A 25,069-nucleotide genomic window follows, 5' to 3' on the forward strand; every position below is an offset into this window, starting at 1 on the left:
GTAGCTTTCATAGGGTGAAGGAAACACAGCCAAGGGAGGATACCCAAAGCAGCAGTAGTGGGCTGTGGGGGCGTGGCCTCATGGAGTTGGAGGCAGTCCTGCCCTGACAGATGTTAATCTCCTCACACTCCAGGTGGCAGCCATACTGAAGGATAACCCTGAGTCTCAACGGCTGACCCCAGTGACATTGAGAACACACAAAAATGGGGAATGTTAAATCAGATTGTTATCCCACTCCAGGTGTTCCTATTTGGAGGCGCTCTATTATTAGACTAACACCTCTGGCTTTTCTCCTCCTTCACTCACTGCACTCAGGAGAGCAGGGGTCACTGACCCAGCTGGTGATGTGGGAGCAGGAAATGGGATATGAGTGACTTGGCCCTCTCTCCCTCATTCCGGGCTTTGTCTGCTCAAATCCATGCTAGCTGGGCTTGCAGTTCAGCTTAAATCCTCCATAGGGCACATTTCAGGCTTCTTATGGTGGGGTTAGGGCTGGGGGGAGAGTTGAAGTGTTAGGATCACCAGTGGGTGGTTCATTCTGTCTCTTGAAAGATTAAATAGTTTTGCTTGACACTGGGATCTAAGTCATTCCCTTCAATACCTTTATCATAAAAAAGGTGACATTTTAATCTCCATCTACCTGATTCCTGCAACCACCTTTCAACTGGTTCTGAATTTAAGCAGGAGAAAGAAGAGCATTTCCCAATCAGCTAAATCCCTAACTCTTGGGCTCCATCAAGACTGGGGGGAACATCTATCTTAAGTAGTTTGTCAGAATCAATACAGAATGTGGATGAAGCCTCCAAATTCCACCTGTCTGCTCACATTCTAGCTTCGTCACTTGCTAGCTGTGAATACTTAAGAAATGTAAAAAAAAAAAAAAACCTTTCAAAATAGCATTTGTAATATGAAAATAATATAGTACTCCACTAAAGTTTTGATGAAACAAGTTGAGATAATGTAGACTATTCATGAAATCCACTTTTTTTGGCTCATGATTCCTTAGCATATAGTTCCTAATAATAACCATAGCTAGCACTTACTTAAGGTGTACTATGGGTAAGGCCCTGTGCTAAGCAACATAAACACAGTATCTTATTTGATTTTCATGAAAACTGCATAGAAACTTTTAATATTATTCAAACTTTATAAATGAAGGAATTAAAACCTAGAGAGGGAAAAACATTTGTCCAGAGTCACATATTGCATGACTAATAGAACAGATATGTAAACACCGATGGTCTGATTTCAGTCCATTCTCTTAAATAGCACAGGCTCCTGAGATGTTGCCCGCCACCTGTGTAGGTCTGCCCTGCAGACCCTGACTCAATAACAGATGACTAAATGTTAAAGGTGAAAGGTTTGAGACTAACATATAACTTTTCCTAATATTTCTTTAATATTTTGCCAGCCACCCCGAGTGAATCTCAACAGTCTCCCCCAAAATAACATCTGCCATTTATTGACCGTCTACTGCAGCACACATTAGGAGCTGTATCTCACATAATTTCCCCAATCCTAGGTAGGTTAAGAGCCTGGACTTTTTAGTCAAACAGATGTGGTGTTGAATTCCAACTGCAATTTTCTGGCCTAGTAGACCCGAAGAAGTTAATCTGAATGTTTATTTTACATCTGTAAATCGGGATAACAATATCTGCAACTTACAGGGTGGCTGTAAGCATTAAATGAGAAAACACTTAGTGTTTGACTCACTAGAAGCACTCAGTGAAATGCATTCATTCTTGTTCTCATTTTAGAGATGAACAAGTGGTGCAGCCAAGTTCAGATCCTGCTTGCCTTTCCTTTTCCGTTGTTTCCAGTAATTTCTGCTCTTTCCAGTGCTAATACATGTGATATATTAATATATCTGAAATATAATATGGGGTAGAGCAGTGGGCTTCCAGTTGTATTCCATGGAGCCATTTAGGGCCTCTGGGGGTGGGATTGAAACAGGTAGACGTAGGAGAGAAGTCCAAATGCCCCATCCGTCCCCCACTGAGAACAGTTATGCCTTCATTTGTAATAGAGTTTGGTGACATTTTTATTTAATGAAAGTGTTCCTTTACAAAACAGAAACAAAGTCCCCTTGAGAGCCACAGCCTTGCAGTCAGGAGGTCTTGGGTCGTGACTGCTTCATTATCTACTCATGTATGGTCATGATCAGTTCTGCTTCACAATTCTGTGTCTCAGTTAACTCACACCAACAAAAAAGCATTATAAAATCTGAATATCGGATGAAATAATAAAACATATGTAATGTGCTTTTTGAAATATAAAAGCATGACACAAAAGGGAATGTGCCCTGAAACTAGACTATTAGGGTTTGAATTCTGTCTCCCTACTTACTATGTGACTCTGGGAAAGTCATTCAAACTCTCTGTGCTTCTGTTTGTTCTATAAAGTGCAGACAACAGTACCATCCTCATCATTCTGTTGGAAGGACTAAATGGCTTAAGTCCTTCCAACAGAATGATGTTGGGTGTGTTTTTTATATTTATTCTTAGTCTTAGATTTGACTGACTACATTAGCTAGGTCCATCACAATTCTTCCTGTGAAAAGCCTGCAAAACTGACCAGAAAGTGTAGCCCTTTTATGAACCTCAGGTGTAAAAAAGCACTAGGTAAATTCATTAACCCTGTCATGTGGTTTTCCTCTGAATTACCAGACAACTAGAATGAAAGATTTTTTGGGGGTAAGTGAGGAGTCCAGATTATCAAGGATTTGGCAAGTTTCAGATTTCCTTTATGCAATTAGCTGGAAAGTTGAGTTATAAAAATGTAAACTGAAATTATAGGTAGCCTTGTAACCTCAACACAAATGAATTTGAGCAATTCCATTAGTTTTATAGTTTCTAATTGTAAAAGCCATCAAAACAAATTTTTGTTCCCAAAGCAGCTTTAAAACAACAAGTCCTTGTGAATTTCAGCAAAAAGCCCAATTCTTTAAACTTCTCAATTTTTAAAGAAATCAGTTGTTGAGCCCAGCATTACAGAAAAAGCCTATTTTTTTATTTTTATAATTTACAAAATTACATTTAGAGAGGACACATGGGGGATGTATTGAAAGAAACACTTTCCCAAGAGTCACCAAATTACAAGTCCTTCTGACTCAAAGGTCACTCAAATTAAAAAAAAAAATCCATTCAAGGAAATAAGGCAAACCACAAGAGCCAACGGAATGATGACTGTATAACAAGCTGGGGAATTGTCCAAAGATCCTGGCAAAATTAGCTTCGAATTTGGCTGGCCTTTGCCATTGCTACATGGGAAAATGGAGTTCCTTCCTTTCTTGAAATTGTGGTCCGTCATCCAAAATGAACAACAAGTGATACCCTGTCACAGTGTTTACTTTCTTAACCAAAAGTCTCTAATATTACGATTTTTGGGGGACTGTTTTTCATTTTCTCTTTGAGAAAGCTTATATAATAAAATTAAACTAAACTCTTCCATAAAGATGACTGTCATATGTCTTTTATTTCAATTCGGACATCAATATAGGAAAGCAGAATAATAGAACATTTAAAGTTTTCCAAATCAAAGTCACTCTTAATATTCTGTGAAGTGGTTGTTGGCAGGGGAGTGGAGCAGACACACACTGGAACCTAAGTAGGGGAGGGTGGGATATGGGTGGATGAAGGGCATAGAGAACCATGTAATATGTTCTTAATCATAACCAAAATTTGGCTTAGGATTCTATTTTTTAATTATAAGAAGTTCTAATCTAAAATGTATAATGATTAATTTTTAATTGACAAATAATAATTGTGTACAATTACAGGGCTCGATATGTATTTTGCTACGTTTCAATGTAGAATGATTAAATGAGGCTCATTAAAAAAAATCCATTACTGTCTTTGAAAAAAAAATCCATTACTTCACATACTAGTTTTTGTGGTGAAACATTTAAAAATGTTTTAAAATTGTTTTAAGTTATTTAAACTTATAATACATTTAAATTATTTAAACGTACACATTTTTATTCAAACTTATTTAAAATTATTAACTATTTTATTTCATTTTGAAGATGTCTTTCCTCCTGAACTTTTATAACAACTTTGGTCTGACAGTGAAAATAATAAGAAAAAAATTATGTGGACATTTGCAGGTCTCTATAAAACCTTATCAATGAATTTCATTTTTTAATTTTACTAAGCTAAACATTGGTTATATTTTTAAAAAGAATTATCTTCTCTTTCATTGCAAAGAGAAGGAAGGGAGTGGGCACTTCTCCATTTGCTGCAATGCTGTGGGGTTGCTACATCTTTGCCCATCAAATCACATGGTGAGTGGGGTAGTCACTACTCTTGCATCTGCCCTTGAGTTTAACCTATTTGGCACTGGCCTGTTATTGAGTCTGTCCTCAAGAAAGTGGTCAGCAAACAGTTAAAACTCTAAAAGCTGCCCTTGAGAACCTAAATTTGAGTATTTCTAAGAATTCTGCAATAAGAAAATGATAAAATGTTTCAGAGGCTAGATGGAATCATGACATCTCATATCACAAAATGTTCTTTGGAATTTGAGCAATTTTGCATTCAGCCCAATACAGTAGATATGTATTCCTAACACATGAGGCTTTACGATAGGTACTTGGGACAAAGGATAAAGATAAAAATTCCTCCTGAGAATTCACAATCTACTGTAGGAGAATAATAAGCGCATACAAAACTCTAATAAAAGCACAGATAGAGGGCCATGTGACTTACATGAAAGTGTGGACCAATGGTTTTAAAAGTCACCATGTTTTAGGCTATTTGTGCACTAAACACTCTGCAAATATTAATACTGACAATAAACATGAAGTATTAATTTCAAACAGTATTATCAATAAAGATGAGGAAATGGAGGTTCAATGAGATTAAGGTTTGTAGGATCAGAATTGGCCTAGGTTTCTAGGAATGGCTAGAAACTTTTCATGTCAGCCTTTGAGAACAACAATATGTCTAGTATAACCATGTTCCACCTCCTACAAGCTGGAAGCATTCATCTTGCTCTAAAGCCTCTGACAAAAAAGAGAGACCGTGTTCTTAACCATTAGCTCTGTTGCTTTCTCTGAGGCAGGAATTAATAAAAAATTCCAATGACTGGTAATCATATAAAATCATTTCTAAATGTTATTGGTAGCCAAAAAATGTGAAATAAATATGATGTCCCTTCTTTCAGCTATCTAATTTAATTTACAAATGTTTGAAATAGTGATGCTATTCAGAGCTCATGATATTGCTCTGAATATTGATGGGCATTTTCATTTTCTCTGGGTAGAAACACATATTGCAAAATCCTTCCAGGAAACAAGCAGAGAATCAAGATGGTTCACAAGTATTCATAATCTTTGACCTAGTAATTTTGCATTACTAGGTCTGTATTAATGTTAAATTCATTAATATTTATAAAAAACACTTGACAATGACCTACATATCTAAAAAAGGGAATGTTTAAATCTCATTCATTTGCTAAAATATTATACACTTATTATAATCATGATTTCAAAGCATATTATTGAAAATACTTTATGACAAAACATTGAAAACAAATTCTCTAAAGACACAGTATAATGCAATGGTTTAAGAGTGAATTCTAGAGTAAGACTCTCTAAGTTTATACTTCACCTATGTGACTGCTTACTTGGCAACCTGGGGCAAGTAAGTCACTGAATCTTTCTATGTGTCAGTCTCTTCATCAGGAAAAAAAGGGTTACAACGATAATGCCTATGGCAGAAGATTCTTAATGAAATTAAATAAAAACATACAGATAAGCAGTTAGCACAGGGCCTGGGATATTTAAAATATTAGTTAAAATATTAATGGTAATAAGTGATGACTGATGAGATTATAGGTGATTGTTATATATTCTTTATAATCATTTGCACATCCAAATTCCTTTCAGTAAGCATTACGTTTATACTGGCATGACTATAAAAATTGCAAAGTTGGTTATATCAGGTTTGGGAGTCAGGGTTATGCTAGTTTAAAAAATGAGTAATGTAAGTTTTACACCTTTGCTTGTCTTCACAATGGAACAATTTATTTGGCATGGGAATACCTTCTTTGAAAACATAGAAGATTATACAGGTGGAACCATCTTGCCCATGCTTTGGAAGCGAAGGGAAGCTCATTTTTGGAAGTTATGCTGTGATAAATTTTGTTTGATAAATTTTGTTACAACTTTGTTACCAGTTTATCCAGATTTTCTTGAAGCTACCTTAGTAATTAACACATCTCAGAAAAGCATTCATATCATTCAGTTTAGAAACTCAGCACAGAGTTTTACATAGTATTTTCTCGTAAGTTGAAAAGTTTTCTTGTAATGTCTATAAAATACTATATATGTAATTTAGATGCATGCAGTGTTATGTATTAGTATTGTTGCTGTTATTATTTCTCATTTCTATATCTGTGGCTAAATAACTTTGATTCCTAATTTGCTTCTATATATTTCTATTTCATTAGATTCATCAAAACTTTGTTTTTGCTAGTAAAAACCATTTGTCCAGACTTTCTTCCACTTATTTTTGCTTTTGACCTTAGTATTTTCCTGTCTTCCCTGAAAATCCCTGTAATTCTAGGATTAAATTTCCATTCTCTGTCATCTTATTCCTTTTTCCATATCTTTCTGCATATCAGGAAACCACCTCATGTTTATTCTCTGTATCACTGACTTGATTTTTATTGTGTTAGTTCTATCCTTTGTCTTCCCTGCAATCCATCTGTATTAGTCATTTTTCATTGCTATAAATGAATACTCAAGGCTGGGTAATTTGTAAAGAGGGATTTTTTTTTTTTTGGCTCCTTGTTCTGTAGGCTGTACAAGAAGCATGTCACCAGCATCTGCTTCTGGTTAGGAGCTCAGGAAGCTTTTACTCATGGTGGAAGACAAAAGGGGAGCAGGTGTGTCACATGGCGAGAGAGGGAGCAAGATGGAAGGAGGAGGTGCCAGGCTCTTTAAACCAGCTCTTGCATGAACTAATAGGGCAAGAACTCACTGATTACTATGGGGAAAGCACCAAGCCATTTATGAGGGATCCACCCCCCCATGACCCAAACACCTCCCATTGGGCCCCATCTCCAGTATTGGGGGTCACAATCCAACATGATTTGGAGGGGACAGGCAACCAAACCGTATCACCACCCATCCCTACCTTTTAGCTGTCTTTGCACATTGGTCTATTCTCTGCACACAGTTTTCAGTCTCTGCATGTTACTGAGATATCAAAATGTTTTCTAAAGTTTTTTGTTTCCTATAGCAAACTATTTTCAGATACAGTGTCTTTTAGTTCACCTTTCTTCATCTGTAAAACATTTTCTAAAAGTTTTTGAAACCCAAACTCGATGTTTGTAGTATACCAGATGTCTGGTTGCCCTTTTGTCCTGATCTCTGACCATTTAGGTGTTGGTCAGCTCTTCTCCATCTGTTGCTGGAGAACAAATTGATGCCCTTTATCCTAATTCAGAAACCAGTGTCTAATAGATATTTCACAGATTGAATTGGGTCTTCCACCCATCACTGTTGCTAATTCTCTAAACATCTCCAGTGATGATGCATATGAATATTTATAATTCACATAATGCAGTGCTATTAAGGTATTACAAACCAGTAATGGGTAATCAGTAATACCCAAGCCAAGTTACAGTAAGGTGCTAAACCTGTATTATATTCCTTGTTTATGGTCATCCACAGCCCTTGAATTTGTACTGATTGAGCTTTGACAACCCTTTTAGAAAGCTGTGTATATACAGCAATGAACAGGTGCTTGGTGGACTTCTTGATACTGGATATTTAGGCAAAGGGTAGGTAATGGTAACAAGGTTAGAATGAAGCAACTCTTATCAAGTGGGAAGGAAAATATTTACCGAGAGAGTAGTTATGACCATGAACCTCACAGTCAGTCTGCCTGGCTTCAAATCCTGAGTGCCTGTTTCCTTACCTGCAAAATGGAACTAATGTCAGCACTTACCTCATTAGTGCTGTTGTGAGGTTACATGAATTACTATATGCAAAATGCAGAATAGCACCTGGCACATGCACAATGCAAAGTAAATGTTTGCTATTATTGTCCACAGTTTGTGAATCTTATTTTAACTCTATATAATTTTAACTCTATATATCTTAAAAATAGCTGAGTTTCCTCCTTGATTTAGTCTTGATTTTAGCATTGTGAATTTTCTTTGCATTGTATCTTCACAGTTCAATATGACGCCAGGAGAACGAATACTGCATAGGACAGTCAGAGGGCATTCACAATACAAGTTTGTATCCTTTAATTCACTTTCTTCTCACGGATTAGAGAGATAATAGCTTTTACAGGAGACTAAGAAAGATGAACTAATAATTCCTAAAAATGAACAGAGCTTTCTATGCGGCACAGCACACTGGCATGTAGGTGTGACTTAAGATTGGTGGCCCTAGGTCTGGGAACTAAAGGGAAAGAATGACAAACATGGATTGGAAATGGGGGAAGGGTGGAAGTCAGGAATGCTATCCCTTGACTTTGATATACATGAAAAAAATCGTATTAAAATGTTGAGTTACTAGTAGATGCCAATATTCCAAATGGAATTTGAGACCTATTGGTCCAGATAATTTTGTAGGCGGAAATGAACATATCTGCATTCAGAGAAAACACAAGCTGAGTGATAACAAATTGAAAGACAACAGTATTGAGTGATTAGTACGTAAATTCTAGCACCAGACTACCTGGGTTCATGACTTACATTGCTCCTTACTATACTAGCTGTGTGTCCCAGCAGGAAACAGAAATCATTTTCTTCAGTTATTACCACATTTGTACCATGGTTATAGCAATAGAAACTTTCTCATAAATTACTAGGAAGGGTAAATGAATGAATCCACATTAAGTACTCAGAATACAGCTTAAGTATTCCATTTATGTTTTATATATTTATATAGATCCTTAACTCACCAAGTATAAGGTGTCAGCCATTCAAGAAATTTAAGTGTGTTTAGTTTTAATATAGTGTTGAGGTAGAGACAAGTAAAATGAGAAACAAATAGAAAGCTACGTAAATGTACAATAATTATTCAGACAAAATTTAATTTCATCTAACAATGACTTAAAGATTCCATCATAGCATGTTTTCAGTATACTACATACAAATGATACTAATTGCCCTAAATACACCATATTTCAAGAAACAGGAATGACTTCTTGATCTAAAATTCATTTGCATTCCCTTTTTCAGACTTCAGAAGTGTTTTTACCATGAATACAGCTCTGTTTCAATCTAGAAAAAAATTGTTAAAACATAAAAAGTTTGCCATTGTAAAGTTTATTTCTTTACATTAGAAAACTTTTAGGGAAAAGCTGTTCTGCACTGCAGGGCAAAATTAGAGCCTGATTACATATTTTAACATTTTTCTCCAGGGGAATAAAAAAAGTAGAAGGCAGTTAGCTCAGTCCATTGGTCTGTGATATGGAGAAAGAGAATTGGGTGAGGCACTTGGTTCCCTCAGGTTAACAAGAGTCAATTGTGTCAGCAATAATTATTGATTACACATGGTAAAGTAAGAAAAAGGAAGCCTCTTGCCTCAATTTCCTGAGAAACTTCAACAGATTTAATTAAAATAAGAGCAAAGTCATTTCATATCATTGCTAAAAATTCACAGGCACAGCTTTGTTTTTTGAACTTGACTAAAGAAATTCTTTAATAGTTTTAGCCATCTGGTAAAAGCAAACTAGAAAACTGGTTATGATTAGTAAAAAAGATGTACTTACTGCTTAACATATTGACTTCTGGCTCAGCTTGGTGGCTCATGCCTGTAATCCCAGCACTTTGGGAGTCCAAGGCAGGTGGATCACCTGAGGTCAGCCGTTAGAGACAAGCCTGGCCAGCATGATGAAACCCTGTCTTTATTAAAAATACAAAATTAGCCAGGCATAGTGGTGCATACCTGTAATCCCAGCTACTCGGGAGGTGGAGGCAGGAGAATCGCTCGAACTCAGGAGCGGAGGTTGCAGTAAGCTGAGATCCCACCACTGCACTCCAGCCTGGGTGACAGACCGAGACTCCGTTTTAAAAAAGAAAAAAGAAAAAGAAATTGAACTTCTTTGGCAAACAGTTTGCCTTCTGTAAGTTTAATCTGGTTTATTCCAGATTGGTTTAATGTGTGGGTGTATGTAAGCAAGTGCGGTGGTCTCTGTGGGGGTACCAAGCCCCTAGATGTACTTATATTGTCTAAGTTTCCACATTAAAGACAGATTAAAAAGCAAACACGAACTACATTTAGTTTGTAGGCTTGTTCTTTTCAAATAAGCAACAAAATGAAGCACAGTTAAGGCTAGTATTCATACTTTATCATCAATCTTTAGCCTCATCACTCCTCTTGTCTTGAAGAAATGAGGTACAGAGGTAGATATGACAACTAATCTAGGTTCTTCAAAAGCACATCTCATCTGATATGTTTTGGAGAAAGTTGGGTCCAGTACTTTGCTGAGACTGCTATAGGCAATTAAGATACAATTGCTTCCCTGCTGTTGGTTGATCAGGGACACCTCCATATTTTAACTGATTCAAGCTGAAGACCAATTAATATCCATTTTCACAGGAACATCATTCAAACCTTCTTTCAAATGCTTCTTCCAAGACTTGGCAAAAGTCCACAAACATGCTCCCATTTTGGGGCAAGCAAATAATTTTACTATTAAGGGAAAGTATTACGGTCAATACATTTGCAGAAAGGGATATATTTTAAGTTATATATTATATTGCTGGTGGTATATAAATATTCCAGTCCAAAAATATTAAGGATAGGTTTGAAAATCCTTAAATATTCATTACTAAAAATACATATTTTGTTTAACAATAGGCCAGTGTAAATGCTGAACTAAGCAGAAATAAGCAAAGGTTCTCTATTCTCTAGTCAAAATGTAACAATTTCAACTATTATTTCTTCCATAATCTGAGATCTCGTGTGTAATTAAGATAAAAATAATATATTTAAGTTGCTTCAAACTATTCAGTTCAGATCTGTAGAATGGCTGTGCAGGCAGCTTCACAATTGTGGCAAAACTACAAAGGAGTGAGGAGCAATAATAATCCTACAATTCCATCTGCATATCCAGCACAGATGCTAAAGAACAGAACAAAAACAAGTGAGGATGCTCGTGATACTTTCGGGGCTGCTACGTACTGCTGATAATACAGAATGGGCCATAAAATGGAGGAGCTCCACAAGGCCATCCCATATCTGTGTGTATTTCCAAACTGGGAGGAGAATACCTACTTTCACCGCCGCCCACTTTCAGCACATGCTGGGCAGATTTACAAGCAGGGAAGAGAATCTTTGACCTCCGCTCTCAGCATTTTCTGTGCACATTTGCAAGCTGGGGAGAGAATACCTACTTTGAGCCCCCAGCTTTTGCATTTTCTTTGCATTTGACCTATGACATCACACCTTTAGAAAATTACTCCTTCCTTGATTGTTTAAAAAAGGAGAGTGTAAATCAATACAGGAAGTGTTCATTGAATTTTGATGGTCCACACTGATTTTATGATTCAACTTGTTCCTTATTCACTCTTGTTTACCAATTTTACTCTCCTCCCATACCGCCCAAGATGGAAAAGAAGTATACAAAACCCTCGTGTAAGCCAAATACCACAAGTTCTCACTTATAAGTGAGAGCTAAATAACATATACACATGGACATAGAGGCAGGGAAGAGTGGGAGAAGGGTGAGGGATGAGAAATTATTTGATGAGTATGACGTACACTATTCAGGTGATGGTTACATTAAAAGCCCATACTACACCATTAGACTATATATATCCATGTACTAAAAACTGCATTTGTATACCTTAAATTTATTTTTAAAAAACACACATATTGTGAGAAACAGAGAATACTATTCATTCTTTCTGGTTAATATAGATTTTTTTTTTTTTTTTGAGACGGAGTTTCGCGCTTGTTACCCAGGCTGGAGTGAAATGGCACCATCTCGGCTCACCGCAACCTCCACCTCCTGGGTTCAGGCAATTCTCCTGCCTCAGCCTCCTGAGTAGCTGGGATTACAGGCATGCGCCACCATGCCCAGATAATTTTTTGTATATTTTTTAGTAGAGATGGGGTTTCACCATGTTGACCAGGATGGTCTCGATCTCTTGACCTTGTGATCCACCCACCTCAGCCTCCCAAAGTGCTGGGATTACTGGCTTGAGCCACTGCGCCCGGCCAATAAAGATTTTTTTCATCAAATAATTATCTTTCATAAATTTTGGATCATAGGTTTCTCCACAACATGTATTTCGGTGGGTATATTTAAGTATCTACAAAGATGTAATGGAAGGAAGAGCTAATACCCTGGGTATCAGCATAATCACCTTAGACTCATCCTTCTCCCTCAGCCCCCACTGAAACAGTAAACAACTTCTTACCAATTCTGTCTCTGAAATATCTCTAATCTATGCCCGCCTCTCTATTTCACCTCCTTAGCCCATCAGGGTATCTTCACTTGGATCATGACATTAGCTGGATTGCTAGCTAGGTCTCGTCTCTAGCCTCTTGAACTCATTGCCTTTTGTTACAAATCTCAACAGGATGTCCTCCTCACTGCTAACAAGCTTAAGCTGAAATTTAACTTACAAGATCTGGCCTCAAATTACATTTCTTGCCTCATGTTCTACAGTGCCCTGTCACTAACCCTATATTCTACCTTCATTCAGGAACTGCTGGTCTCTGAACAATCAAGGTACCTTCACCTCCCCTGCCCTAGATTTAGGGATGGAAAGCTCTTAGTCCTTCCAACCTTACTGTAAATATAATTTCTTCAGGAGGTCTTTTGTGACACACAGAATCAGGACAAATCAGTTTCTCCATTTGGCTTCCATAACACCTAACTAATATTATATTATCTCACTTATCAAACAGTATCATATTTAACTATACACATACCTCTTTCTGTTTAAGTGGGTGCTAAGAGGACAGGGGTAGTATATGACTTACCATTAGCTCAGAAAACATAGCACAGTCTTACATATGATAGGCATTTAAAAAATTTGCTTGTGTTTTACTGGACAATATAAAATATGCATTTCTAGAAGCATATTGAGACTTTAGGTTGGTTGGATATAGCAGATCTAGACCTTGCATTGTAATTAGATGCTGGGTAAATGCAAGGGGAGAAAAATTAAGAAGTCTTTGTTGTTTTAACAATTTGCATTTACGGCATTTTCAAGCACAGGTTTTGGCAGCTTAGTTTCTCAGTCCAGGGAAATCAGATGAAAAAGTCCAAGTTTTGGCTGAAGCAATCTCAATAAAGCCTTCGGCGACACAGCTTCCTTCCCTACCAGAGAGAAGTATATCACACACTAGGCTAGTGAGTATGTTATCTGAGTCAATGAACTGTATGTGAGAAAATGCCACTAAGAAAACTGGAACAGGACATAGTAGTTCAATCCCTGTACTTCTGTAGATAAAGTACAGACAGGAAGAAAAGGACTTGGGTTCTAGACTTCATTATAGCTTCCAATTCAACCATTTAGCATCTGTTAGTAGGAAGAATGTTGGCTTTGGAATTAAAGAGACTTAGACTGAAATCCTGGCTCTTATCTCTTACTAGTTAGACATCAGGCAAATTGTGGAAATCACCTGTCACAGCATTTTCACTGAAAGATATGGAAAAATAACTGCCCCATGGGCTGATATAAGAGGGAAAAAGCTCAACACAGTACCTACTGTATTTTAGGCGTTCAGAAAATAAAAATTCCCTTCACTTCTTTGGGTTTCAATTTTACCTGTGTATAATCAAGATTTATTTAGTTAGTGGATAATTTTAAGGCTCTTTCCAGCTCTAAAATCCTATCATTCATTTATCCTTAGATGAACAAATAGCACTGAGAATTTGTAGAAATGTTTTAAAAGCTGTTATACTCTGATGAATATTGCCTTTTCCTTCTAATTGCCTTGGGTTTAATTCTCCCTTTTTTTCAGATGGACGCTTAAATCATTAATTTTCAAATTCTCATCTTTTATAATTATATGAATTTCAAATTATGGATTTCTATTTTTTCAGTATTTAGAATATTTGAAATCTGTAAATTTGAAATTTGTATAATTAGTCAAATCCACAAGTTTTTGATATGGTTTTCATATTAGTGCAGTTCAAAATATTTTTAGATTTCCCTTGTGATTTTTCTACTTTGACCCTTAGTTTATTTAGAACGGTGCTAACTTTCATGTATTTGGACATGTTTAGTCATTTTTCAGTTATTTTTTCATTTTTAATTCCACTGAGGTCAGAGCACAAGTTTAGTATGACTTCAACTCTTTGAAATCTGTTGAGACTATATGGATGGATTATCCTTTGTACTTTTAGCTAATGTTCTGTGTAATTGAAAAAAGGTATATTCTGCAGTTACTGAATGTGGCATTTATAAATGTTAATTAGTCATGTTATAAATCATGGAATTCAAATCTACATACTTACTGATTTGCTTTCTACTTCTCTTAGCTATGGAAAGACATTTGTAAATATCTCCAATTATGACTGTAGATTTGTCTATTTCTCCTGTTAGTCAAGATTTTTATATTTTAGAGCCATGTTATTAGGTGCATACAAATATAGAAATATTACATTTTCTGTCGAATTTTTTCATTATGAAACATTTTACTTTATGTTCTTAACTTAAAGCCTACTATATAAAATTGATGTAATTTTCTTTTGGTTAGTCTTTCTATAGCATATCTATATCTATATCTATATCTATACTTTTATCATTTTACTCTTAACCAGTTTATGCTGTTTATTTCAAAGGGAACTCTTGCAAACAGCATACAGTTGAACCTGTATTTAATTGGAAGGTTTAGATTACTTACAGTGAATAAAATAGTTGGGTTTAAGCCGGCACCTTTCTACTTGTTCCATCTATTCTTTAGTCATCCTTTTAAAATTAGTCATATTTTCTTGATTCCTTGCATGTCTTGTAATTTTCATTGTATTCTGAACTTCATATTTAAAAGAATGGTTAATAGGGGTTCCTTTCCTATGTTAGACTGATAGGGCAATGAGAGACTTATCCTCACATTCCCATCCGTAACTGAACTGGGCTGGGGCTAGGTTGGAGTTTTAGATTCAGCTTACTTTGAATTGAATTAAAATGCCTCAAAGGCAACACCTGTTAAATGTTTGTGCTACATTCTAGTGGACTTTGTCTCCTGTACACCAAGATATTATTGGAGACTTTATTCTGCCTTTCCATCGTAGCTTTCTAACCTCCCACATTGCCCAATGCTCAGCAAATACCTCATGGAGAAAACTCCCCATGATTTTGGGATTCTTCTATCTATAAATTCAGCTTACCAAGAACTGACTCGTTTCTTTCTGGAAACTGAGTGTGTCTAATCACCTTTGTCTCCACAGCCCTACTATCTTTTCAAAAATATGATGTTTATATTTTGCCTTTTAAAAAAGTTGTTGCTGGCTTACTTAGAAGTCCTCTGGACTACAGCTATAAAAGTGAACATTCTACTTTACCAATTAAATTATAAAGAGACTGAGTACTCTCCCATTCACTTTTTCTCCATAATTCTTTTTATCATACAAAAATATACTATCTTACATCAGCTAAACTTAAGCTATGGAAATAGCTTACATATTAGTAAAAGTTTACTGTGGAAATAGTTAATATATTAGCAATAATTAATTCAGTGGCCCTTTCGGCTTTTACCAATTAAATATTGTTGAGAAGAAAGCTAGTTTTCAATGTCCATTCTAAAACTCTTTTAGTGATATCAGGAATTTCAGAGCTTTGATAACTAGTTTTCAACTGGACAAACATTTTGATAAGTAAAGAAATCTTTGTTTTGCTGGACTATATGAGCAAAATACCTGGAAAATCTGAGGATTTAGATTTTTATTTAAATTAAATTTGTAAGAAAAATCTTTTTAAACTGGATTGTTTAGGTGACTTTCCAGTTCAAATTGATGAGTATTTTCCCATTTTAAAATACATTTTGGGCCAGGCGCAGTGGCTCATGCCTAAAATCCCAGCACTTTGGGAGGCTGAGGCAGGTGGATCATGAGGTCAGGAGATCAAGACCATCCTGGCCAACATGGTGAAACCCTGTCTCTACTAAAATTCAAAAAATTAGCTGGGTGTGGTGGCGCTCTCCTGTAGTCACAGCTGCTCAGGAGGCTGAGGCAGGAGAATTGCTTGAACCCAGGAGGCGGAGGTTGCAGTGAGCTGAGATTGGACCACTGTACTCCAGCCTGGTGACAGAGTGAGACTCTGTCTCAAAAATAAAATAAAATACATTTTGGTTGGTAGAACTGTACTTATAAAAGTTAGAACTAAATGATACAACCCCCACCCCCTGCACTTTAGTTAAAATACAAATGAAAATTAAGTACTTATTTTAATTTTTCGTGTGTGTATTTTGTTTTGTATACCTAAAATGATAAAGCAAACATATTAGAATATGGATAAATGTGAAATATTTTCCAAAGCTAAGTGGTTTAAAAAGTACTGTAATTCTTTTAAATGATTTAAGAAATCTTACTATATAGTTTTCTTTTACTGAAAATTATTTAAAGAAATTAAACTATAAGGAGACATAATTTAACTTCAAATAGAGTGGTGAGAAGGTAATAAGGAACTCACCTATATGCTGTAAGTAGTGTCACTCAATGACATATAAATATAGAATGTCAGTCTGTCAATTACAGCTACAAAGTTGGTCTTGTCTTTACTCGTCTGCCTAGTGAAAAAATAAACGTGCTGAATAACAACAGGTTTCACAGTTCAATCCCTTAAGTTGTCATATTTTCAGTTTAAAATATGGCCCAGTTCAAAATGTAGCAGTCTGGGCTTCTTTCTTCTCCCTTTGTGCATATTGGACTTAGAGTCCGCTGCCAGGAGCTGCCTGTGGTGGGTATGAGCATGACCTGTTCCCTGCTCCCCACCAGCTTGCCACTGATGGGTGTGTGTGTGTCTGAAAATGGAGGTAGATGTCTGCTTTGACATCTGCTTACACTCAAGCAACAATGGTAATATGCCTGTTCTTTTGATCTCTGCTGCTTCTTTACCCAATGTTGACAGATTGTGTTTGCTTATATGTGTGTGATCTTATAGCCTCGTTGAGGATGCTATATGGGTGTTGGCTCACTGAGAGCTCAGAGAGTTGACAAAGCGTACTGCAGGCAAGATTCCTTTTGTCCTGATCCTAAGACACAGAACAGCCCTCTAAATGGGAAGTCACTGAAGAACCTCTTACTGGCCTCTGTTAGGGGTAATTGGTGCTCCTCTCATTGCACGCATGGTATCAGGCTTGGCTGTCTTAGGGTTGCCTGCCAATGCTTCTCCCACAGCAAATTTCCATCTCATTCACACTACGAATTGAGGAACCTTAGTGAGATGCTATGAGCATCTCCCCAGGGATGGCACATGCATGGTGGGGTGGGGACAGATTCATTTTTTTTTTTTTTTTTGAGACAGAGTTTCGCTCTTGTTACCCAGACTGCCTCAGCCCCCTGAGTAGCTGGGATTACAGGCACGCACCACCACGCCCAGCTAATTTTTTGTATTTTTAGTAGAGATGGGGTTTCACCATGTTGACCAGGATGGTCTTGATCTCTTGACCTCGTGATCCACCCACCTCAGCCTCCCAAAGTGCTGGGATTACAGGCTTGAGCCACCGCGCCCGGCCCTGGGGACAGATTCTTTAATACTGTAAGTAAGCTTTTCAAACTCTACTTGCTCAAGACAGCAGAGCATTAAGTTGTCTTCTTTTTATACATAATTTCAAATTTTATTTTAGATTCAGGGCATACATGTGCTGGTTTGTTACCTGGGTATATTACGTGATGCTGAGATTTGAGATACGATTGATCCCATCACTCAGGTGCTCAGCATTGTACCCAACAGTTTGTCAACCCTTTCCCTCTCCCTCATTCCCTGTGCCACTGATGGCAGCATGTGTGTGTGTGTGTGTGTGTGTGTGTGTGTGTGTGTGTGTGTACCTGAGTAGTCCCCAGTTTCTATTGTTACCATCTTTATGTCCATGAGTACCCAATTTTTGGTTCCCACTTATAAGTGAGAACATGTGGTATTTGGTTTTCTGATCCTGAGTTAATTCACTTAGGAAAATGGCCTCCAGTTTCACTCATGTTGCTGCAAAGAATATAATTTCATTCTTCTTTATGGATGTGTAGTATTCCATGGTGTTTATGTACCACATTTTCTTTATCCAGTCCACTAGACAGGGACACCTAGGTTGATTCTGTGTCTTTGCTATTGTGCTGTGATGAACATAGGAGTGCATGTGTCTTTTTGGTAGAAGACTTATTTCATTTTTGATTTATACTCAGTCATAGAATTTCTGGGTTGAATGGTAGTTGTAAGTTCTTTCAGAAATCTCCAAACTGCTTTTCACACAGTGGCTGGACTAATTTACATTTCCATCAGCAGTATATAATCATTCTTTTTCCCTATAGCCTCACCAGCAGTTTTTTGAGTTTTTAAATAATAGTCATTCTGACTAGTGTGAGATGGTATCTCATTGTGCTTTTAATTTGCATTCCTCTGCTGATTAGTGTTGATGAGCATTTTTTTTCATACATTTGTGGGCCACTTGTATGTCTTCTTTTGAGAAGTGTCTGCTCATATATTTTGCCCATTTTTAATGAGCTTGTTTTTTTTTTGCTCATTCATTAAGCTCCTTACAGATTCTAAAGGCTAGACATTAGTCAGATGTATAGTTTTTGAACATTTTCTCCCATTCTGTATGTTGTTGGTTCACTCTGTTGATAGTTTCTTTTGCTGTGCAGAAGCTCTTTAGCTTTATTAGGTACCACTTGTCAATTTTTGTTTTTGTTGCAGTTATTTTTGAGGACTTAATTATTTCCCAAGGCGGATGTCCAGAATGATATTTCCTAGGTTTTCTTCTGGGATTCTTATAGTTTGTGGTCTTACATTTAAATCTTTAATAGATCTTGAGTTAATTTTTATATATAGTGAAGGATAGGGGTCCAATTTCATTCTTTGCCATATGGCTAGACAGCTATCCCAATATAATTTATTGGATAGAATATCTTTCCCCATTGCTTATTCGTGTCAACTTTGTTGAAGATTAGATGCCTGTAGTTGTGAAGGTTTATTTCTGGGTTCTCCATTTTGTTCCATTAGTCTATGTGCCTGTTTTTGTACCAGTACCATGCTGTTTGAGTTACTGCAGCCTTATAGCATAGTTTGAAGTTGGGTAATGTGATGCTTTCAGCTTTGTTCTTTTTGGTTAGCATTGCTTTGACTATTCACACTATTTTTTGATTCCATATAAATTTTAGGATAGTTTTTCTAGTTCTGTGAAAAGTGACATTGGTAGTTTGATACAAATGGCATTAAATCTATATATTGCCTTGGATACATGGAAATTTTAATGAATTGATTCTTCCAATCCAGAAGCATGGATTGTTTTACCATTTGTTTGTATCATCTGTGATTTCTTTTGGCAGTGTTTTGTAGTTCTCCTTGTAGAGATCTTTCACTTCCTTGGTGAGATGTGTTTCTAGGTATTTGAATTTTTTGTGACTATTGTAAATAGAATTGCATTCTTGATTTATTTGGCTTTCAGCTTGAATGTTATGGATGTATAGAAATGTTAATTATTTTTTTACATAGATTTTGTATCCTGAAACTCTACTGAAGTTGTTTATCAGTTCTGGGGGCCCTTTGGAAGAGTCTTTATGATATCCTAGGTATAGAATCACATCATTCATGAAGAGAGACAGTTTTACTTCTTCTTTTCCTATTGGATGCCTTTATATATATATATATACATACACATATTTATCTATATAAGTATATATATGCACACACATATTTATATATATAAGTATATATATATTATTGCATTTTAGATTCTGGGGTTCATGTAAAGAACAATGTGGTTTGCTGCCTCCATCCCCATAACCTATATCTGGCATTTCTCCCCATGTTATCCCTCTCCAACTCCCCATCCCCCATTGTCCCTCCCCTAGTCCTCTCTCACCTCAGTGTGTGATGCTCCCCTCCCTGTGTCCATGTGTTCTCATCGTTCATCACCCACCTATGAGTGAGAACATTTAGTGTTTGATTTTCTGTTCCTGTGTCTGTTTGTTAAGAATGATGGTTTCCAGGTTCATCCACATCCCCACAAAGGATACAAACTCATTGTTTTTTATGGCCACATAGTATTCCATGGTGTATATGTGCCACGTTTTCCCTGTCCAGTAGATCATCGATGGGCATTTGGGTTGGTTCCAAGTCTTTGCTATTATCTAAATGACAACTCTTAGGAAATGAAGTCGATAAAGGCCAAGCACGAACAATATTGAAGACCAAGTTCCCTTTGGGCCTCAATTCCCTGGGTGTTTAAAAGGAAAGCTCCATTTGGTCCTAAATTTATTTGGATCTAACATAAAGGCTAAAGTCTGTGAAGGCTTTGAAGATATAAAACATTATTTTCATTCAGCAGTGGTGAATTTCCTTGCCAAAGACTTCAGCATTAAGGAAAGTATTATGCTAAGCTCTGCATCCCACAGGGGTCATCACGACTTCTAGAAATATCCCAGGGAGCACTGGGCAAGGAAACTGGAGCTTAAAAGTAACACACATGCCAGTTGTTACCATAGTTACAACAGGAAAGGCCATAAGAGGTGTACTTTTTTTTTTTTTTTTTCTATAAGCAGTCAGATATAAGCCTTGTGTAATTTAGGATCACTGGGGTGAATAATCCTAGCTTTATCTGCAGGGTTTTATCATGGTTTCCTGAGTTTAAACATGTAACGGGGGAGCAGAAGAAGGGATAAATGATTTGTTTATGCTCAATAAAGATGTTGTTGCTGTTCTGTCAGCTAACCTTTACTCTCAGGACTTACAAAAACTTGCAAAGCCTTTAAATTATTTATTCTCCTACCAGCAAATTATTAGAATTCAGAGTCACGTCTAATTTTAGTTAGCTTAGGTATGAGACCAGACAGAGTTACATAATGGGGAGAACATCTCTCTCATTCCTAAATTTCTGAGGCTGGATTATGGTAGAACTATGGAGATCACAGTAATGAGATTCCCCAGGACATTCCCAAGGTGGGTTATGCTTCTGAAATCTGGCTTTCTAAGCATAACGGAATCTGGCCTAACCTGTCTTCTAATATTTAGATCTCTTCGATAGCACCCCTGTCAGAGTAGTTTGTGTTCTTCACTTCAATGAAAAGTTTTTTGTTGATGCATCATTACAGTTTGAGCCAGGTGATTTCATTTTAGACAGCTGTGATAGATAAAACAAGAAACAATGAACACTTTTTAATGGGTCACTATATGTGAAATAGTATAAAAGCACTTAAAATTTCATTGGATTCTTAGAATGACCCAATAAGGTAGATAACTATTCTTATCACTTCCACTTTACAGACAAAAAACTAAGGCTTACAATAGTGAAGCAACTCCTGCAGTGCCACACAGCTATGAAATGTCAAGTCAGAACCCAGATACTGGACCCCAAAACTTGAGAGACAGCTCTATCCTTTAACTTCTTCACCCCAAGCTGAAATCCACTTCCTAGTTCTATCCTCCAATGACCCTTGGAAAAAAATCTCTTCCACTACTTGCTTTTCAGATATTTAACACAACTTTCAGTCCTCTTTTATAGGTTCTTTTCAGGCTACAGGACACTGTTTTTAGGTGTTTATTCCCCAAAACCCCAAACCATGTATTTTTCTCATTTGGCTTATTGCAGTAGCTCTCTAAAGCTCTGCCTGCTCTGTCCCCTATTCTTCACCCAGCAGCCACGGCTGTCCTTAAAATACAAGTCAAATCACCTCATTCTTCTGCTCAAAACATTTCTTCAGGTTTTCCTATCACTTAAATTGAAACCTTTATAGTCCACTTGAAGATTAAAGAATTGTCTGCTAAAATTACCTTTCCAAAATTGATGGTTCCTAATTATGCTGAGCCATAACAGTCTTCTTACTCTTAAAGACTATAAGGCCCCATGATATGTCCCCCACATCCCACTCCCTCCTCCCTATTCATACTTGTTCCAGGCACAGAGGCCTGCTTGCTGTTCCCTGAACATGCCAGCCCTTCTTCCTGGAGTGCCTGACCTGGAATATCTACATTTGGTTCTTTCCTCCTCCTCCTACCATCTTCCCTTCAGAGTCACCTTATAAGTGAGGCCTTCTCTGACTACCTTATCTTAAGTAGCAAATCTCTGCACTCACTGGTATTCTCTCTTCTGTCATTTCTGTATTTTTCTCCATAGCACCTATCACCATCTGACTTACTGTTTATCTTACTTATTTGGTTTTTGCCTGTGTTTTCCACCCACATTAGAATGTAAGCTCCAGGAAGGCAGGACATTTTATCTTCTTAGTTCAATTCTAAGGCTGAGTCATAAGGAACTGGCCCACAAAATAACAATTTTGCATGGGTCAACCGACCATACCCCAGCACTAAGATCAGCCCTTGGCACACAGTAGCACTCAAGTGGTTGGTGAGTAAACAACCTATCTATATATGGAATACCACAAATATTATATGATACAGCCTTTAGATACTTCACTAGCCTGGGTAAGAAATTTACCATCAGCTGGTCACATTTCTGATACCATCTCGGTAGATCTTCCTAATCCTATGTGGAGCCAAATATAGATGGATATGCAAGCAAATATTAAGAACACTTTTGCTGACATATTGAACCTAGTTTTTCACAGTATGATGTGATTTTTTTTTCATAGCACTCACTACTAATTTTAACACTCATCTGTCAGTTTTAGAGCAACCTATGTCCAAAGGGGCAACTTCCCTATCGATTGGTAGGATCTGTTTGGATTCAAGGTAAGACTTTCTTAAGCTAAATTAAGGCAGTGATTTTGCACAGTCACCTACCATAGGATGACCTATTTATCTTACTACCACTGTGCTTACACAAAGGAGTGAGTATTCTTCAGAAAATAATGAATTAATAATAATGTTCCCCTTGAAATATCTCTGTTGTTCTTCAGCTTATAATGAACATGTAGCTGAAAATCATTGTAGAAACAAACTTTTTCACAGGGCATCATTTGCTACTGGCAGATGAGACATAGTATGTTTGATTTACTTTAATAATGTTTCAGCCACTTTGTTAAAAAAAAATGCCAGAAATTCTCGTGTTAAGAAATAGAAACACTATGATGGAATATATTATACAATAAGATAAGAAAACGTAGGATAATTATTGTAGGTCTGAAAGAGTAATCCTTATTGTTGATCACAGGGTGTTGTAGAAATTGCTGTCAAACCCAAGTCATCCCTTTAATTACCATTTCAAATTATTCACTGTTAATTTGTAGCGCTTCTTATGGAAAGTTGAAGTCTTTTGTTCTCACACATCGAGAGCCAGGAGACAGCTTAAAATGTTTAAATAGACATAAAAATGTCTTTTTCCTCCTCGTTTAAAAAGCTCCTCACAAATCACAAATCAGCAAGAATTTTCACATTCATCTAAAAGTTAGGATAAAGCATTAGTTTTTTTATACCCACAACAAAACATGGACCTGCAGAAGTTTTCAAGCAATCCTCCAGCAGCTTCATGCGGGTCTTCTGGAGCTCTGGGCTGTCCCAGTCATCTTCTTCCACTCCCCAGTACAGATCTATGACCTGGGGACAAACGGATGAAGCAGCATTAGTTTACCTGCCAGCTTTGTTCTTATTTACAATGTCAAGCTAATGTGACTTTTAACTTTTTCTTTGCAGCATGTTTTCTCTTACAGAAGGAAAATGATTTTTAAGATCAATTTAAAGAGATTTTTCACTCCATGATGGGTTGGGAATGAACATTATAATTTCTTATTGTGTTTCTGATTATATTGCTGACTTGGGCCCAGAGAAAATGAAATGCTAACTGTTGAAGGCTTTGGAGCATGGGATTTTGTTGTCTTGAATTGGTAACAGAATTTTAAGGTCTGAAGCAGCTGGGATAAGGTTACCATAAAATTTAAGACAGTTAAATCACTATATGTATATAATGTTACCATATGTATTAATATGAGAAAGGAAAACCATACTGAACATTACCATATACTGATTTCAAGTCAGACATCTACATTTCTTTAAAAAAAAAAAAAGCCCTGTCATCATCACACTTTATCATATGAGGACAGATATTTTGCTTATGTCTGTTTTATCTGTAAGCAGTTTGGCTTTCATCAATATATATCTGAAAAACATGTACTGGCAAAAATGAAAGGTATGCCTTACAGAAAAGTGAGGATAATAAGATCCTCTGTCTCCCTACTTCAAAGACTACTAAAGAAGATTCTGGCAGTCTATAACAAACTTTCACAAGTTCACTCTTTGAAAAGTGCTGTGGAGAGCATCATGGGTTTCATTACCTTCACTCAACTGCTATCTGCATAAAGTAAATGTTCCCAATTGTAGCTTTGAAAATGTCTTTTCCTTTCCTTGCTTCCCATAGGCAGAAACAAGACCCTCCCACTCTTTTCCTCCTGATTGCATGACATTTGGTGAGATGAAAGCTCAGAGTATGGGTCTTCCCTTGTGGTCCCAGCAGGTCCTGGGGACTTTGTGCATGCCCCATTTCTTGGCTCTGGGCCCCACAGATCTGGCTTGTCCAGATCTTTGTCTAAACGCATTTGAGTTATTAGAAGGCTAACAGATAAATGCCAACTCTTTAAAAAATATTCTCATGGCCCATTCCATGGGTTTTATCATATATGAAAATATCAGCACTGATTTTGGGGCTCTTCCCTTTAATCTGTCTTACAAAGTTTAATCACACAATATGAAGAAAGGGGACATCAAAGAAGGCAACTTCATTATCCAGTTTGAGGGCCCCTAAGTGGGATACTTAAAAGTAAATATAAATTAGTAAAAATTAAAAAATTCAGTTCTTCAAGTGCTCAGTAGCCCCATACTGGTTCTCATGTTGGAGAGAGGAGAAACAGAGTATTTCATATCATAGTAAGTTCCACCGGACAGAGCTGTAAATTACCAAGCTTCAGAAGAGCGCAGAAATCATCTAGTAATACAAGAACAGACTAGGGCTATAAAATAGTCTAATTTGATAAATAATGGACAGCCC

At 36.8% G+C, this 25,069-nt stretch overlaps 1 protein-coding gene across 3 annotated transcripts in view; it reads right to left on the minus strand.

The window, feature by feature from the left end:
* NWD2 (NACHT and WD repeat domain containing 2) overlaps window positions 1-25,069 on the minus strand; it is a 199,093-nt gene that overhangs the window by 62,176 nt on the left and 111,848 nt on the right. For 2 of the 3 annotated variants that reach the window (XM_002745924.6, XM_078367399.1), the window contains one exon: window positions 23,509-23,625. In XM_002745924.6, the coding sequence (XP_002745970.3) occupies window positions 23,509-23,625 (117 nt within the window). Of the gene's footprint in view, window positions 1-23,508; window positions 23,626-25,069 lie in introns of those variants that run through there. The other variant, XM_078367400.1, reaches the window with a different exon arrangement.

Source organism: Callithrix jacchus, chromosome 3 (genome assembly GCF_049354715.1).
Source record: "Callithrix jacchus isolate 240 chromosome 3, calJac240_pri, whole genome shotgun sequence".
In the NCBI taxonomy this organism is placed as follows: Eukaryota; Metazoa; Chordata; class Mammalia; order Primates; family Cebidae; genus Callithrix; species Callithrix jacchus.